General features: G+C 51.5%; 1 protein-coding gene across 2 annotated transcripts in view; it reads left to right on the top strand.

The window, feature by feature from the left end:
* The first annotated feature begins 5,324 nt into the window (after positions 1–5,324).
* The window catches only part of PDGFRA (platelet derived growth factor receptor alpha), a 31,873-nt gene continuing 21,812 nt past the window's right edge, over positions 5,325–15,385 (top strand). Inside the window, exons 1-3 of one of the 2 annotated variants that reach the window (XM_088524702.1) lie at positions 5,325–5,584; positions 12,140–12,200; positions 13,639–13,953. In XM_088524702.1, coding sequence (XP_088380828.1) covers positions 12,152–12,200; positions 13,639–13,953 — 364 coding nt within the window. In that variant the 5' untranslated portion in view covers positions 5,325–5,584; positions 12,140–12,151. Of the gene's footprint in view, positions 5,592–12,139; positions 12,201–13,638; positions 13,954–15,385 lie in introns of both variants that reach the window. The other variant, XM_088524703.1, reaches the window with a different exon arrangement.

Genomic DNA, 15,385 nt, shown 5'->3' with positions numbered 1-15,385 from the left:
GCTGTTTTGGGAAAATATTGGATGAAAGTTGCAGCCTCCACCATCTCCACAGAAACCCTGTTAGGGATCACAGCGGGTCTGTGGGGTCCCTGGCTCCCTTGGCAGAGGGTGCCCATCTCGATGAGTTTAGAGTGTTCCCGTAAATATGGAGGAGCAGGGTGGAACCACACCAGATGTACTAAGAGACGAGGAAGTTATGAAGAGAGAACAAGGACATCCGTTGTATTAGAAGATGAGGAACTGAAAGACTGTGTGAACAACGTGTGGTATTTGGCAATCAAGGACAATGCGATTAGCTAGTCATTTTATTGCTGCTGACTGCTGCAAGCTCTGTCGCCCAATCAGCTAAAGGCAAGATGCTTCTGTACTATTATAAATAACACATGCTCACGGCTAATAAAGTAGTAAGTGTTTGAACCCCAGACGGACTTTTGTCATTTGTCCGTCACAGCAATGACAAAACCCCAATTCTGCAGACTCTTAGGAGGTGTTGATGGCGTTCTATGATTCCTTCTTCATCTTCAGGATGGCTGACACCCATGTTCAGCATCTCTCCAGCCCACGGAGTGGAATATTTTGTTTTTCTAGTTAGTTTGGAGTGTACAACATCCGGGCAGAGAGGAAGACATTTGAAGAGCTGATTGCAGTTCAGAAACCTTGGACACAGCTCCAGTCATTGCACAGTGCATTGTCCCAAGAGAATATATTGGTAATCCCAAGGCACCAAAAGAAAACCTTGAGAAGAAGTAGAAAAATGGTATCCCATGTGTGGCGCATGGACAGTTCAGGACAGCCGGTGCTCACGTGTGCTGGCTCACTCCTGAGCACAGCCTTGGCCATGCCCAGCGGACCTGGGCTCCTCTGTCCCCATGGGAGGGCCACATGCTGGGCATAGCCAGCACCGGGGTTGACAGTGGAGCAGGCAGAGGCTGCCTCTGCCCATGTCACGACGGGTGACACTGGCTGCTGCACGGACGGTGGCCCCTGCACCAAACAGCTCCACGCTGCCTGCGTGGTCTCAGGTCCAAGTTTCCGGGCAAGGCAGCCCGAGGGGGGAAGGTAGAGCTGAGAGTTGCGCAGACCCTGAGCCAAAGCCCGGCCCCGGCTCGCTGCTCCCGCGGCCTCCGCTGCCCTCTAGTGTCCCGAGCTGTCCCGGGCCCCGGCGGCGACGAAAGTCCTTGTCCTCGGGGCCAGCTTGTCCTTGCCCCCTGGGCCGGGTTAGGGCACGGGTGAGGGCTGCTGCTGGTCCAGAGCAGCCTGTTCATTCTGTCCCGGTCAGGAAAGATAATGATAAAAACAATAAAATAATAATAATAATAAAAAAACAGAACGAGAAAGGCAGGCGGGAGCAGAGAGCAAACAGCGGCTGCCTGCTTGGAGTGAGGATTCTGTGGCTGTTTTGGCATCTTGCAATGTCAAGAGCCAAAGGCAGCAACGGAAGCTGAAACAGTGACCGCCTTAGCAGGAAGAAAAAAAAAAAGGGAAAAAAAAAAAAAAACCACGGCGGGCGCAAGGACCTACCTTAAACAAATGAAAATAAAGGGGGGGGGGGAGCGAGGACCGTCCGCTAATTTCTTTTGTCTGGTTCCCTGCTCTGCCGGCAACCCGGGATCCCCGCTACTCAGAGCCCTGTTGCGGTGCAGGGAGCGAGCGGAGCTGGGGCCGTGCAAAGGAGCGAGACCAGCCCGGGGACAGCGGGCCCGCAGGGGGCCCGGCCGGCCCTGCATCCACCCCCCGCCACCAGACGTGTGCGCAGATTTATAGTGACAAGCGAGGAGCGGCCGCGCCGCTCTCCCCCTCTCTGGGGGTTTGCTGGGTTTCTGCTCCAGATGGGAGGCGCGTGAACAAGCCGGGGCTGCTGCCGGGGGTCTGTGCTGGGCTCGGGAGGAGGGAAGAGGCCCGCGGGTATCGGCGAACCCAGTGCGCCCGGCGGCCCCTCGCTCTGCGCGGGGTGTGAGGTCTGCAGCACGAAGCCTCCCCGCGAACGGAGAAAACGCTACTGACCTTCTTTCCCCTCTCTTTCTTTTGCACATTAAATAAAGTAAAAAGGGTGAGCAGCCTGTGGATGTCCCATGCAAACGCAGCCTAGCCAGTATAAAGCTGCTCCCTGTATCCACATGGGAAACCCAGCGTTTTGTAGGTCCATGTTAGCACCTGGAGCTTGGAGAGACCGGGCTAGACGAATGGAGCGGGCCTCGAGAAGGGCCGTGGCCCGGCCCGGTGCAAGTCGGGCAGCCCGGGCTGCCGCGGCGGTTCGGACCAGCTCAGCCCGTGCCGTGCATCAAAGGGAGCGCTGCAAACACTTCCCCGGGGGACCGGTAATGAAAACCAGAGCTCCCTTCGCACCAGCACAAAGGCTCCGTCCCCTCGACAGCGCTTTTGCGCGAGGCCTGACCCGGGGCTCCCCTTCACCCGCCTCGCTGCGCTGCGGCACCTGCAGAAGGAGGTGGCCGCTCCAGTGGCCTCTTTGGAGTCCAAATTAAGCACCCATTAGGCAGCATAATAGCCCGAGGTTCAACTCAGCTCATCCTTGCGAGAGAGCTGCAGGAAAGGGCTGCAATTTGCTGCGCGCAGCAAACTGGGGCTCCTCCCGAGGTGCTGAGCGAGGCCTCTCGCGGCCCCTCCGGATCTTGCAGAAAGGGGAAAACGCCACTTTCCCGGTGACGCCGGGGGCCGGAGCTGCCCCTCCAGACCCATCCCGGGGGCGCGCTGGGAGCGGCTCCAGACGAGCAGCCTCCATCTGCTGCCACATACACACACGCTCACGGGATGCCTTGTGCTCCAGCCCCCTATGGAGGGGAGGGTGGGGGGAAAAGGATGGGAGGAGAGAGGCTCGGGGACAGCAATGGTGAAAATCCCTCCACCCCCTGCCTGTCCTTTCAGTAACCTCAAGCCCTCCGTGCCTCCCTGGATGGGACCCCTCCTGAGCCACCCGGGGCGGGGGGAGCCAGCTCCGAAGGGTTTATTTTCCACATAACCCCCCTGCTCGCGACCGATCCATAGGCACCGCGGGGTGAGCGGCCCAGCTGCTCTCCGGCTGCGGCCGCCCTCGCCTCGCCGGCTGCCCCGCGCCCGTCGCCGCCGCCTCGGGGCTGCCCGAGGCCCGCGGGCGAGGCCTCCTGGACTCCCGGAGGTCCTCAGGTCCCTCTCGCTGCTCGCCAGCCCCGGGGAGAGCCCTGGCCCCCACCTAGTCCAGGGCACAGAGGCTCGCCGGGCCGCCCCCCTCGCCCTGCGGCTTGTGGGGTCTCCTCGCGCTCGTCCCTCCTGGGAGTGGAGGGATTTGGGGAAGGGCACCCCCTGGGCGGGTTTGTCAGCGCTGCCCCGGAGCGATGGCCGGGGGTCGGCTGCGCCGTCTGCCCCATTCCCAGCCCCGCAGCCGGGCCTGCCCCGCAGGCGCCTTTGCCAGTCCCGAATTTGTGATTTTTTTTACTCGGTCTTTTGAGATACCACATGGAAGCCGTTAACGAAGGCTCGATAATGATCATGACAAAGGCATTATTCAAATGAGGCAGGTAATTACAACCAGAAGGCGCCTTCTCCTCTTCCTTTCCCTCCTTTCTTTTTGCAAGAGCAACTCTTCCATTACAGGACCCTGTCGGTGCTTCGCTAAGAACCACCTTCAGCGCCTTGCCCATTAAACCAGATACATTTATGCCGATAAATCACGCCCAAAACGAAACACGGTCGCGCAGCATCTCCTCGGAGCTCACCGGGAGCTCTTGCAACCGATCCGAACTTCAAGTCTTCGTGGCGCTTAAACGTGCGCAGACCCAGCGCTTTGGTCAAATGAACGTTAGGATTTTTCTCCTCCAGCCCCCGCTCATTACGGGGGTGGAGGTTGCTGTGCCTGCTCGCACCCCAAGGTAGATGATCCCAAGGTGCAGATGCATTTTTCCTCGCTTTTTGTTCGCTTGGAGCTGTTGTTTATTCACAAGCACGCCGGTATCCTGTTAGCATTCCGAACAAGGGGCTGCTCACAGGGCTGACTCCGATGATTTCCTGGAGGAACATGTGGAAGCAATAGCGGGGTTGTGCACTCGCCCAGGCTGAGGATGCACTGGTGGCGAACGCGCCATAGGCGAGGAGCACCACTGGGGACCCTGCAAACCTGGCCAGAGGGGCCTCAGCTTGAACACGTTATTTTGTTTTTGCCCCCCACGGGAGGTGGTTCTCGTTTCTGCCCCCAGACCCTTCAGGGGATCTGCACGTAATTCTCCCTCTGTTAGGAAAGAGAAAAACCACTGGATCCTGTTGCTTGACTTCGAGAGCAAACTTTTTGTTTTGTGCAATACTAAACAGGAGGGAGGAGGAAAACAAAACAAAACAAAGAAAAAAAAAAAGCAACAAAAATAAGAAGGCGTCCGCGGGAGAGGGGGCAGAGGCGAGCCTGGGGAAGCGGGGCCGGGGGGAGCAGGGGCGCAGCGGCGGCGGCGGCTCCGTTCCTGGGGTTGCACTGCCCCCTCGCCTGCGGCCGCTGAATCGCCCGCCGCTTTTCGGCCACGGACTCGCCAGAAAAAAATAAATAAATAAAAAGGCGAGCGCGGCTCCCTGCGAACTCCCACGGCCACCTCTTATCGCCGGCAAATAGCTAAAGGCAGCAAAGAGAAGATACGCGGGATCAAAAGCTCCCTGCGTCGCGTATCCCAACAGGAGCGGCTCGGACGTGCGTAGCCCGCGCCTCCGCGGGCATCTCCAGCCCACGGGAGCCCGCCGGCCTCGGGTGTTACTGGGTTTTGCTGGCCCTGAGCAAACCAAAGGAAACGAGGAGTAGAAGAGCTCCGCCGACGCCGTCGGAGCAGCAGCGTTTGGTGGGGCTGGCTCCGTGTGCGGGTTACCTTTCGTTGTGTCTCTCATTCATAAATGTCAGGGCTTCGTCTTTGCCCCGCTCCCAGTGCCTCTGCTTCTGGCGGGCCCCCAGCCGTCCATCCCGCTCTCTCTACCAAGCCCCAGCTCCGCGGTGTGCAAAGGACACGAGGAAGCCGCGAATTCGTTTCGAGATCAAACTCCCCATCCAGAAACCCAACCGCGGACACCGACCCCGGCGAGCCTCCTTCCAAGAGGGTCGGAAGAGGAAGCCTCATTCATGAAACAGGGAGCACTCTGAGTTTTCAACGAAACTTTTTTTTCTCTTTCTCTTTCTCTTTTTTTTTTTTCCCCTGCAGTGCAAAACTCCCCGATTCCCCCTTTCCTCCCCCTCGGCCCTGCCATATGGCCAACCTCCCCCCTCCTCGGCAAGGCTGGTGAAATCTGGAGGCTGCCACTGGCCCCCCTGCCTGCGTAAGAGCCCGTCGCGGGCCCGCCCGCCGCCGCCGCGGGGCCGCGCCGCTCTTATTCTGAAGGGGCCGGAGGGGGCTTCATTTCCTGACAGCTATTTACTTAAAGCAAATGATTAGTTTTGGAAGGATGGACTATAACATTGAATCAATTACGGGACGCGGTTTGTGAGCCCGTTACAGTCGGAGTTGGAGGCAGGGCGAGCGGGAGGCAGTGAGCGCGGTGGAGCAGGGCAAGTCACAAAAGACGTGGACATATTTTGGATACTTTACAATTTGCAGGGCTGGAGACGTGGATTACAAAGGAGAAGGTAGGAGGTAAGGGAGAATTTCTCACCTTTTTCTCTCTTTTTTTTTTCTTTTTTTTTTTGTTTTTGTTTTGCTCGTTTGTTTGATTGATTGCTTTTTATAACTCGTTTTTCTCTCTCACCCTACCCCCTCACCGTGTTTACCGCGCTTTCTTAATGCTCTGCCCGCGGAGCCCCGCGGCGGGCGCCTTCCCGCGGGGCGCGGGGCGATGCGCGGGCTGCGCTAATGACAAACATATTGGGGCGGCAGGGCCTGGAGCGCCCCGACGGACGGCGCGGGGGGACCGGCCCCGGCGGGGGTGACCCGAAGGGTCCCGACCAGCCGCCCCGCTCTTCCTGCAGCCTCTCTAACCCCACCGCTGCCCTGACTTCCTTCACCCCCGCTGCTCCCCGCTCCCTTCCCCCTCCCTTTGTTTTTTATCACCTTCCCCGCTTCGGAGACCTCTTCCCCACCTAAATCACCGCGACCGGGCAGTGCAAAGAGCCCGGAACCCCGGGGAGGGGGTGCACGGATGCCCCCCACCAGGCGAGCGCGTCTCCATCCCGGCGCGCCCCGTCCTTTCTTTGAACGTCTCGGCGGAAAGGAAGATGCTGAATTCAGGCAGCCCGACTGGTACCTGGAGACTTTCCAGCTTGCGGCCCCGCTGGCGACGGGAAGGCAGCCGGCTCCTCCGCACCGGACTGCGGAGCCCCCCGCCCCGCAGCCCGCGGGCGGGCAGCGTCTTCGCGGCCACCGTCTGGATTTTGTCAAGCGCGGCGGTTCCAAACGCGCCAGCCTCTGCCAGGCTGGAGTCCCCTGGAAAGCCCTGGGAGTAAGTAGGAAATGGATTTTTGGATCTCCGCGGCATTGCTCAACATTTTTGGATGGAGATTCAGCAGCTCAGGAGCCGTTCCAGAGAACAGGACTTGGACAGATTTTTTTTTTCTTTTTCCTCTGGAGCGAGCAGCAACAGATTTCGGGAGGCAGCGGCAGCCCCGAGTCCCTGCAGGCGGCCCTTGGGCTTTGCCCCCAGCCCGGCGGAACCCGGTCGCCCCCAGCCCCGGGCTCGCTCCCCGTGCCCCTCCACGGTCTCTCGGAGCGTCCCTTGCAAAACCCGCCCACCGCCACGGACCCGCATGGCCCGGGCCGGGTCGGCCCGGGTGGACACGTCGGCGGATCTGCGACCGCCTCGTTCTCCCTTGGCCCCGCTGTTCCGAGCCCCGGTACCGCCGGGCCCTGGCGGTTCCTGCTGCGGGGGGCTCCGTGCCTCTCGCATCAGAGCGGGCTGGGAAGCGGGGTCCGGAGCTCACGTCCAGCCCGAGCGCCACCGGGTTTCCGCGGGTCCGGGCGCGGGGGGAGCGCCTTTGCTTTCGCCCTCTCCCACTCCCCGACCCCTTTTCTTTTTCCTTGGCTAGGTCGCGTAAGAATAAGAAAAAAAAAATGCGTCTTGGCAAACATTCTCCTATTGTTTCCTAGACGAGCAGGGCCGGGAGCTGCCACCTCCGCCAGGTTTTGCTTCGGAGGGTGCTCATGTCACCCCAGCCCCAAACTGAACGGGGCACCTCCTGAACCCCCGGCATCCCCACCGGGCTCTCAGCTTCGTGCGTCGCCTCCGTGTCCCTTGACGGGGCAGGAGACGGGATCTGGTAAAGCGAGGAGAGGAGCATCAAAGGTTGCTCTGTGAGCGGCTGGCTGGCGCAGAATGTGATTTGGGGCGATCTGGCTTTTAATTACGCGTCTAGAAGTGAGAGAGGAAGGTCTCCCAGCAAGGGACTTCGCTTTTGGCTTCTAGGTAACAATGAGCGTTTTTACAGAGGCCCTCTGCTGAACAGTGGTTTCAGTCAACCTTCGTCTCGGGGCTTGAAAAAGAGTTTAAAGGAAAATGAGATTGCACCGATGAAAGGGCAGGGATTAGGAGTGTGCTCTCCCAGCTCTCAGGCGGTACCCTTGCTTAAAATGGGACTTGTGTCATGGTGCTTCTCTGTGGGCATTGAGAGGCTGAAGGTGGGACATACCTCAGCAATGGGTGCCAGGACCATCTGGCCACCTTCCTTCTATTTGCTGCCTGATATATGGAAGTTCATTCAGAGTAATATATACATATTGCATTTCGCGAAAGCAGGAAGTAATAAATATTTGAATCAAATACCTTTCCACAGTGCAACAATATCAAGCTAGGATTTGAGTGTCATTTATATAAGGGAAAAAAAAAAGACTTGCATACCACAGACCTTGTTGGTTATTTCCAACCATATTACTTGGTCTCAAATAGAATGTGAAATGACAAAATGTGAAATGGATTACCGTCCCAAACCTTGTACCCTTTGTGCCTCATGGCCAGAGTGGCACTAGTCCAACGTGTGAACTCTGAAAACTTCAATAGACTATGTCTACTTTGCTCGTTTTGAAGACCAGAGTATGACTTCTGAGAGGTCATTTTTGCTGTTGCTGACAAGAATTGATGGTAATTTAAGAGAAGTAAGCAGTCCCTTCTCTCCCTCTTGCCTCTTGGTCCTGCTGGATCCATCTTTTTTAAGTCAAAAAAGATTTACATGGGCACCCAAGGGAGAGGTTCACAAGAGCTGGCTTCCCAGATCCTGCACCCAACAGAGAGGGATTGTTTTTTCCATGCAATGCTTCAGAGCACCTAAGTTAGAATCTGAAGTGTTTTCCGAAGTTCCTTATCTGATTCCTTGGAAGTGCCAGTCTTTGACTTCTGAGACGGTCTGGAAAGTCCTTTAAGGAAATTTAGACTTTGCAAACACCTTCTCAGCTTCTGCATCCTGATGGGCCAGTGGAGCCCAGCCTCTTGGCTGGAAGGCTCTCTGGGGAGCTCTGCACAGCATGAAGCTGCCCGCACAAGCCTCGCACGCTGCCTGCACGAAGCTGCATGCCTGCTGCTGGTTACTTGTGCCTGCCTAGCGCTAGCTCTTCCCACACGGCTCAGAGGAGGCTATGCTGGATGCAACACTCATAAAGGGATGTGGAAGAAACACCAGTTTAGGAAAATACTTGTGCCAGGCTTTTTCAAGGTATGGATTGACTTGCTTTTCTTGTTTGTGCCTTTCCTCAGTAAAACCTTCAGAGCTCTCTGATTGCTCTTAAGGGCAGTTATGCCTCTGTGGACACCTCTGAGAAAGGGAATTAAGCATCAAGAAAATATCCAAGAGGCCCCATCTGAACACTTACATTCAGCTATTGAAGTATAGGAAATGATCTCCTGGGCTGGCCTTAGGTCTTCCTAGGAAAAAACAGTTTCTCTAGAAAGACAAACTGCTATACTGACAAAATTGCCACTGCAAGTATCCAGCCCTTCTCATAACAGGGAAAATCATGTTACTACACATTAAGATTTACATCCCGAATGTTATCATATTGCTTATCATTACCTTACAGAGCAATGGGAATCTTTTCTTTTTCTTTTCTTTTCTTTTCTTTTTCTTTGTTTCTTTTTATTTTTCAAAAACTCGTATAAAATGAGAATATAAAAGTAATTCGAATGTTAAGTCAATTCAGGAGACCTAGTTTAGATTCCATGTGGTGCATTGGGGACCAGCGCTTCCTTCTGCTAGACAAGAAAATTGGTTCATTACTGTGGATCAACATTGCCATCCTGTGGCCAAGAGGATGAACTGTATTACGACTAGATAGCTGATGGGAAATAAGTCTTCCAGGCTCCAGTTTTCTGAGAGATGCGGTATTTTTCTGTCTTGAGAGAGTTTTTATTTGATTTACAGTAAAAAATCTTCTCCCCCCACACACACCACCACAATGTTTTCTCTTTAGTTCATGTAAATCAACTGGTTAAGAATATCACCATATTCTAATACATACTGGATTGACATACTGGATATTGATTTTAGTTTGGCTTTAACAGCAGTCAATGAAACTACTTTTGGTAGAAAGCCTGAAGCTTAGCCATGAGGATTTGGAAGCTGGCTCCTTGACAGTAAGAGTCCTTCTGATGCTCCCTTCCCATTTTATTTTTTTATCATTAAAGCACACAACAGAGATACCTAATCTCAGTCAGCCCATTGGTTAAAGTAGATGCAATGACTGTTTTGCTCTGGGTAATCCTCTTCCACAAAGTTTGGAAAACAATTCATGACACTATTTAGCTTTTCATTTCATTTTATTTATTTTTTGTACATTCACATGTTTCTGTATTAACCAGCAATATTTCAGGCATGTGAGGAATTAAGGCTGGATCAAACCTGCATGGTGTGTGCGCTATGAATACTGGGCTTTCAGGGGGCATAAGCCTACTGACTTCAGTGAGTGTCGTTTGATGGGGTGATGTTAAGAACTGAACTCGGTATGTTTACTCAGGGCCAGATTCAACTGAAGTTTGGGTCGTTTGCGACAAAAAGGGCTGTTCCATCTAATGGAATATTAAAAAAAAAAAAAAAAAAAAACAACAGTGCACTCAAAAATTAGGTGTTCCTTTGCCCAGAAGAACAGTGTGAAATTGTACTTGTGTTAGCCCTTCACTGCAGCACTCGTGTGCCAGGATGCAGTGGAACAGGGCTAATATCAGACATGCAATGTAATTAAATCCAATTCAAATAGATTTTGAGTGTGGATGATGATGACTGATTAATGTATTAGTCAGTCTTTCCCAGTGGGTAAGTGTTGCTCTGAGTCTTGCTGAGATTAATAGGTCATGGAGAAAAGATGAAAACTAAAGGTTACAAAAGAAACATCATTTGGAAAAGGCAAATTCAGCAAGTCCTTCTGTCTTTGAACTGCATCAATTGATCAAGTTATTCAATTCTGATTTTTATGGCAGCCGGAATAAGTGAATTACAAGTAGCACTTGGGAAATACAAGCTATCACCTGGATTTACATCAGTGTGTTCATGGGTTTTCAGTCCCCCTGTTCCCATATAGCAACAGTGTAAGCCTCCTGCAGCAGAGCCTCTCCAGACTTATTCGTTGTGTAATAGATGAATTAGCTTTGTGTTTTCTCTTTCTGTGCTGCATGACTTGTGTTGAAAACTCTAGAAAAACAATGTGCTGGGAGAGAGATCTGCTTTTTCAGACAGAAAAAGCAGAAGGAAATTTGGCACACAGCAGGCTAACACGGTTTTGTGGATCTTGGGTGCTTAGTAGGCAGATCAATAAAGCAGACCATGGGAATTCTTTAACAATTTACAGTGAGTTATTTTATCTGAAAAATTACAGGATATAAATGTGATAAAAATGAGTAAGGAGGCTGAAGCCAAGCGACTTCTTTGATGTGCAGGAATCTGTTATCAATGAGAGACAGATAAATAAACACATGACAATTATTGCTAATGAAGAATCAGGCAGAATGGCTGGCCTCTGCTGGAATGTTGTGAGTCAAATTTCTGAAGTTGTTTGTGCATGTTTTTTTTGGACTTATACTTTGTAAGACTTCTAATCCTGCTTCTGAGACCTTCATGTTTTATTGCAATATCAAACACTTTTTGCTTTGCAAGCGACCACAGTCTCTTCCACATGTTGGATGAGGAAAGAGGGACTAGCTTATGAATACTCCTTGTCATTTGGTAGTCATTTATCTGCTGTCCAACACTGGCATAGTCTTAATAACGAGATGCACCTACGTGCTTTCCTGTCTCAGAACCAGGATTTGAATACCAGAGGGTGAATAGAAATTGTCCAGGTCCTTTGACAAGTAGTCCCTGTCTTGGCACATCATCCTTTTATTTACTCCTTGATTCGAGTTTCAGATCAGAGGCTCTTCTGTACAGTCTTTATTTAATCTATATTGGCTTTGGGCCAAATCTGAGCTCTATTAAAATCACGAACAACGCATCCATTGATTTCAATGGGAGCAGGAGTTGTAGGAGCTTTTTCTTTGGAAATTACCTAGCAGGCTGGTTGAGAGTTTTGAACAGAAATGTGTTTTGATGGTTCAAAAATTACAAAGATGCTTATTTCTGTTTTTGTCACTTTGAAGATGATTACTTATGATTATTTGCTTGAAAGATGTTGTCTCAAATGATTTATGACTCTACACATCACTGGGGAAAGAGTTGCTCTATGAATGGTAACACTGGCCACACTTTGTCATATATTGATTCTGTTAGAAAGTGTGGGTGTTAAGTTTTAGAGAGCTTCTCTGTTGATCAAGGACATTCTTGCTAGATATGAAGGAAACACTATTGTATTCATATTTTATTCAGTAAACTATATATATGCATATGAACAATGGCAAAAAGAAGACCAGTGGCAATAGTACTGCTTGTAGCAAAAGCAGTGGTAAAATACGCCGTTTCTCCCATAAAATCAGCTTGCAGCTAAAAAGTCAGAACTTCTTGCATACATGTAGCATCATTTTTATCCTCACAGGCTTGTGTGAGGCGCTCGATCGGTGCGGGGGATGCAGCCGTGGTGTCCGTCTGGCTGCGCGTCCCATGCAGGGCATCTGACCCTGGCACTGCGAAGGCTGTGGTGCGGGCCTGGGTTGCTGTTCCTCACTGTGGTATTCTGCAGAGTAAATGAAGGCTGGCCTGGGGCATCTGGGTTGCTGCAAGCTCTCACATCTGCTACCAGTCTGTTTAACTACTTACTCTCCCTTCTTTCTGTTTCAGTGGTTCATAGCTATGGGTACTTCCCCAAGGACATTCCTGATCCTGGGATGTTTCTTCACAGGTAATACTTCTCCAAAGCCCTTCATCCCGGCTCCTCTGCTAATCCCTATTCCAGCTTATTTTCTTTGTGTCTGCAATGACAAATGCCGAATGGTTGGCAGACGGCTACAGCTCCCCTTCTTCTGGCCCTGTCTTTAGTAGCCAAAACAAGAGCAGACACCAGGACTTCTGCTAGCCTGTGCCAACTACATTGGCCACTCTGCAGCTCTACAATCCCCCTCACCAGGGGAAAGGGCTCCATGTCCCTCGGGCTGTCCCAGCCCTGCCACCCTGGAGCTTCTCCAGCAGCATGGTGCAGGCGGGCCTGCCTGTGTGGGCTCCCTGCATCCTCCCGCTCCACACCACGTAACCACACTCGCCGGGCTGCCTGTCAAGCCAGCCACATCTGCCAAGCGAATGGTGCTGGGAGGGGAGGGCAGGGGTGGCCACAGGGTGCCAAATATAGAACGAGCCGGTAGACCGAGATAACATGTGCAAAAGTGAGAAGTGACTTTCAAAGAAAGTCTGGATGCCGACAGCGGGTTTATTGCACAGAGCCCACTTTCACACCATGGGCCTAAATGTCTTTGCATCGTGGGCTACTGTATAGGTTTTGTGCGGGATATTTGATAGGCTGAAACAGCAAATCTGTCTCCCTAGTGAATCCTGTTTTGTCTCCTTCTGTGGGGCTTAGGATGTGGATAATTTTTCTTCTGGGAATTGGACCTGGACCAACCCACCTACAAACTGCGTAGGCTTGAGAGTCTGTAAATCTAGACTGCATCTGAAAAGCAGTGCCATCTAAAACATCTAATCCAACGAGTTATAGTTTGATTTGGCGATAAGCTTTCTGTACCTTTTGGCTGGGGTAGATCTGATGCACAAAGCTTGGATCTGGGCTGCTGCTCCGGCCCTCCGCAGAACTAGACGCCAGATGTAAAGGGCAGATGTTGGCTTAGAGAAGTGGCTTCTACATTTTGGCCTGACTGCTAAGGGTGAGCTTCTCCAGAGGATCACAGAATTGCTGATTTCCTGACCACTACCGTGAGGATCTGCAGACCAGCTTGTAAAATGCCATGGATTCAGTGAAATCCATGCCAAATCCATTCAAGCCAAAGCTGGGATTCACTGGTCTGCAGCAATCAGTGCCCGCATCTGGAACTTGGGAAGCTGAGGTGTATATTGGGAGCCATCTCTAACCTCACCTCTGTCTTTCACCTCTTGATTTGCCAAACCCAGCTCAGCAAGCAAACATTTATCTGCTTTGCATTTCAAAGGAAGCCATTTGCCCTTCACTGGGGAAAGCTCTGGCTTTTAACAAAGCAAATGTCCTGAGATACCAGTGTGTCAGAAATTGGCATAAAAGTGTCCGCTGTTGGTCTCTTCTTCATTCTTCCACACTCCTGTGCTGAGGATGTTGCGTATGCTCATGTGCTATTTATTCCGCTCTTTTTTTGCAGGCCCGCTTCTAGCATTTTGCCAGCTTCCCCTGCCAACTATTGTTCCCAGTAGAAACAAAATGGTCGTACAGCTGAATTCCAACTTCACACTGAGATGCTCTGGGGACAGCGAAGTGAGCTGGCAGTACCCGTTGGGCGAGGGAAGCCACATGATAGACATTAGGCATGAAGAGAACAACAGTGGCCTCTTTGTGACCGTGCTGGAAGTCGGGAATGCCTCAGCCGCGCACACAGGCTTGTACGTTTGCTACTACAATCACACCCAGGTGGAGGACGGGGAAGTGGAAGGGAAGGACATCTACATCTATGTGCCTGGTAAGTGCTGGAGGTCACAGAAAAGTTTGCAGGTTTGAGCAGGCCGACTGTCATGTGGATGGTTAGAAGATACGTAGTGGTGTCAGTTTGCTGTGAGCAAAAAACAGCATCGTGTTTGACACTAAAGCTAGTCACCAGATGCTAGAGGCCCTTGCTCATGTTTAGCCAGAGCAAGGCTTGAACTGGCAGTCAGAAGTGAAAAATGAGCTTCTGGTCAAACATTGTCTGGGAAGTGCCTGTGTGTGCACAGGGCACTGGGAGTGAGGTGATAAAGAAAGCCGTGGAGATGGCCTGGGGTAGCTCACAAGCGACGTCAGCACAAGAAACACTACTGTTGGCCAGTCTGGTGCAAGATCAAAAACATGGTGTTTCCAAACATCATTTCTTGCAGTGCCCTGTAATTTTCATGGCAAACACAGCCTTGTCCCCATGCCACCTTTCCCTTCAGTCATGGAAAAACCTCTTGGAGCCAGAAGAAACGGCATCCCTTATTTTTACAAGTACTGATCACCGGCTTTGCCCTCCCACCTCTTTGTTCCACGTGCAAATTCCTTTAGCAGCTTTCTGTGCCGTGATGGGATCAACATGTTTTCTCATGGTAGCTGAGAAAGGCACCGCAGGCTGAGCCTTGGCAAAGTGCTATGGAGAGGTTTCCTGGGCTCTGCTGGCGCTTAGGGGATGAGTGGCAGAACTGCAGGGTCACACCAGAACAGGCTGCGGGATTTGCAGTAAACATTTTGAACAGGAAAGGGAAGAACGAAGAAGGGACTGCAAATGATTCTGTAAAGCTTAAATACGTTATGAGGGACATTATGTCCGAAACAGTGAGGAAGACGGTGGAAGGTGAAAAATACAGAGCACACCAAAGAGATCTTCTAAAGCTATTTTGCCACAGTGTGAAGCTTGTGCAGATCATGATGTGTGATTTGACTGAAACGATTCTTCCAAGATTTCCGCTATGTTTCCCACAATGAACTCAAAGTGTTCGTATTGAGTCCTGGAGCAATAATGGGTTTCAGCACAGGTTGCAGAGACTTTGGCACATGTATTTCAATTTCCAAACATCCCTAAACAAATCACCAAAAGATTTTGATGCAGTTACACAGCCTTGTAACTTCCCAAACTCAGAGCTTTCCACATAACAAAGGGATATAAAGGCAAGACAAGATTCCTTCAAGAGGGTTTTTTTTTCACTGAATTTTACATGCCTCTAGATTTCAACCTACCAGATTTGCAGGACAGAGACACCCTGTAATTTTTTTTCTGCTCGCTAAACATCAAGATGTCAGAAATGCGGAAACGTATCTTTTTCTCCAAATTACAGGGAACGTTTCTGTTCCCGCTCTAGAGTCTGTCTTTACAATTGTTTTTCTACTGCAGTGAATTACGAGGGCAATGGGTGGCAGTAACCCACTCTAACCAAGGTGGATTG

The sequence above is a fragment of the Tinamus guttatus genome, unplaced genomic scaffold (genome assembly GCF_059628265.1).
Source record: "Tinamus guttatus ecotype Peru unplaced genomic scaffold, ASM5962826v1 Tinamus_guttatus_pri_ptg000213l, whole genome shotgun sequence".
NCBI lineage: Eukaryota > Metazoa > Chordata > Aves > Tinamiformes > Tinamidae > Tinamus > Tinamus guttatus.
Note: the sequence above shows the minus strand (reverse complement) of the source record. Positions and strands in the feature narration are given on the sequence as shown.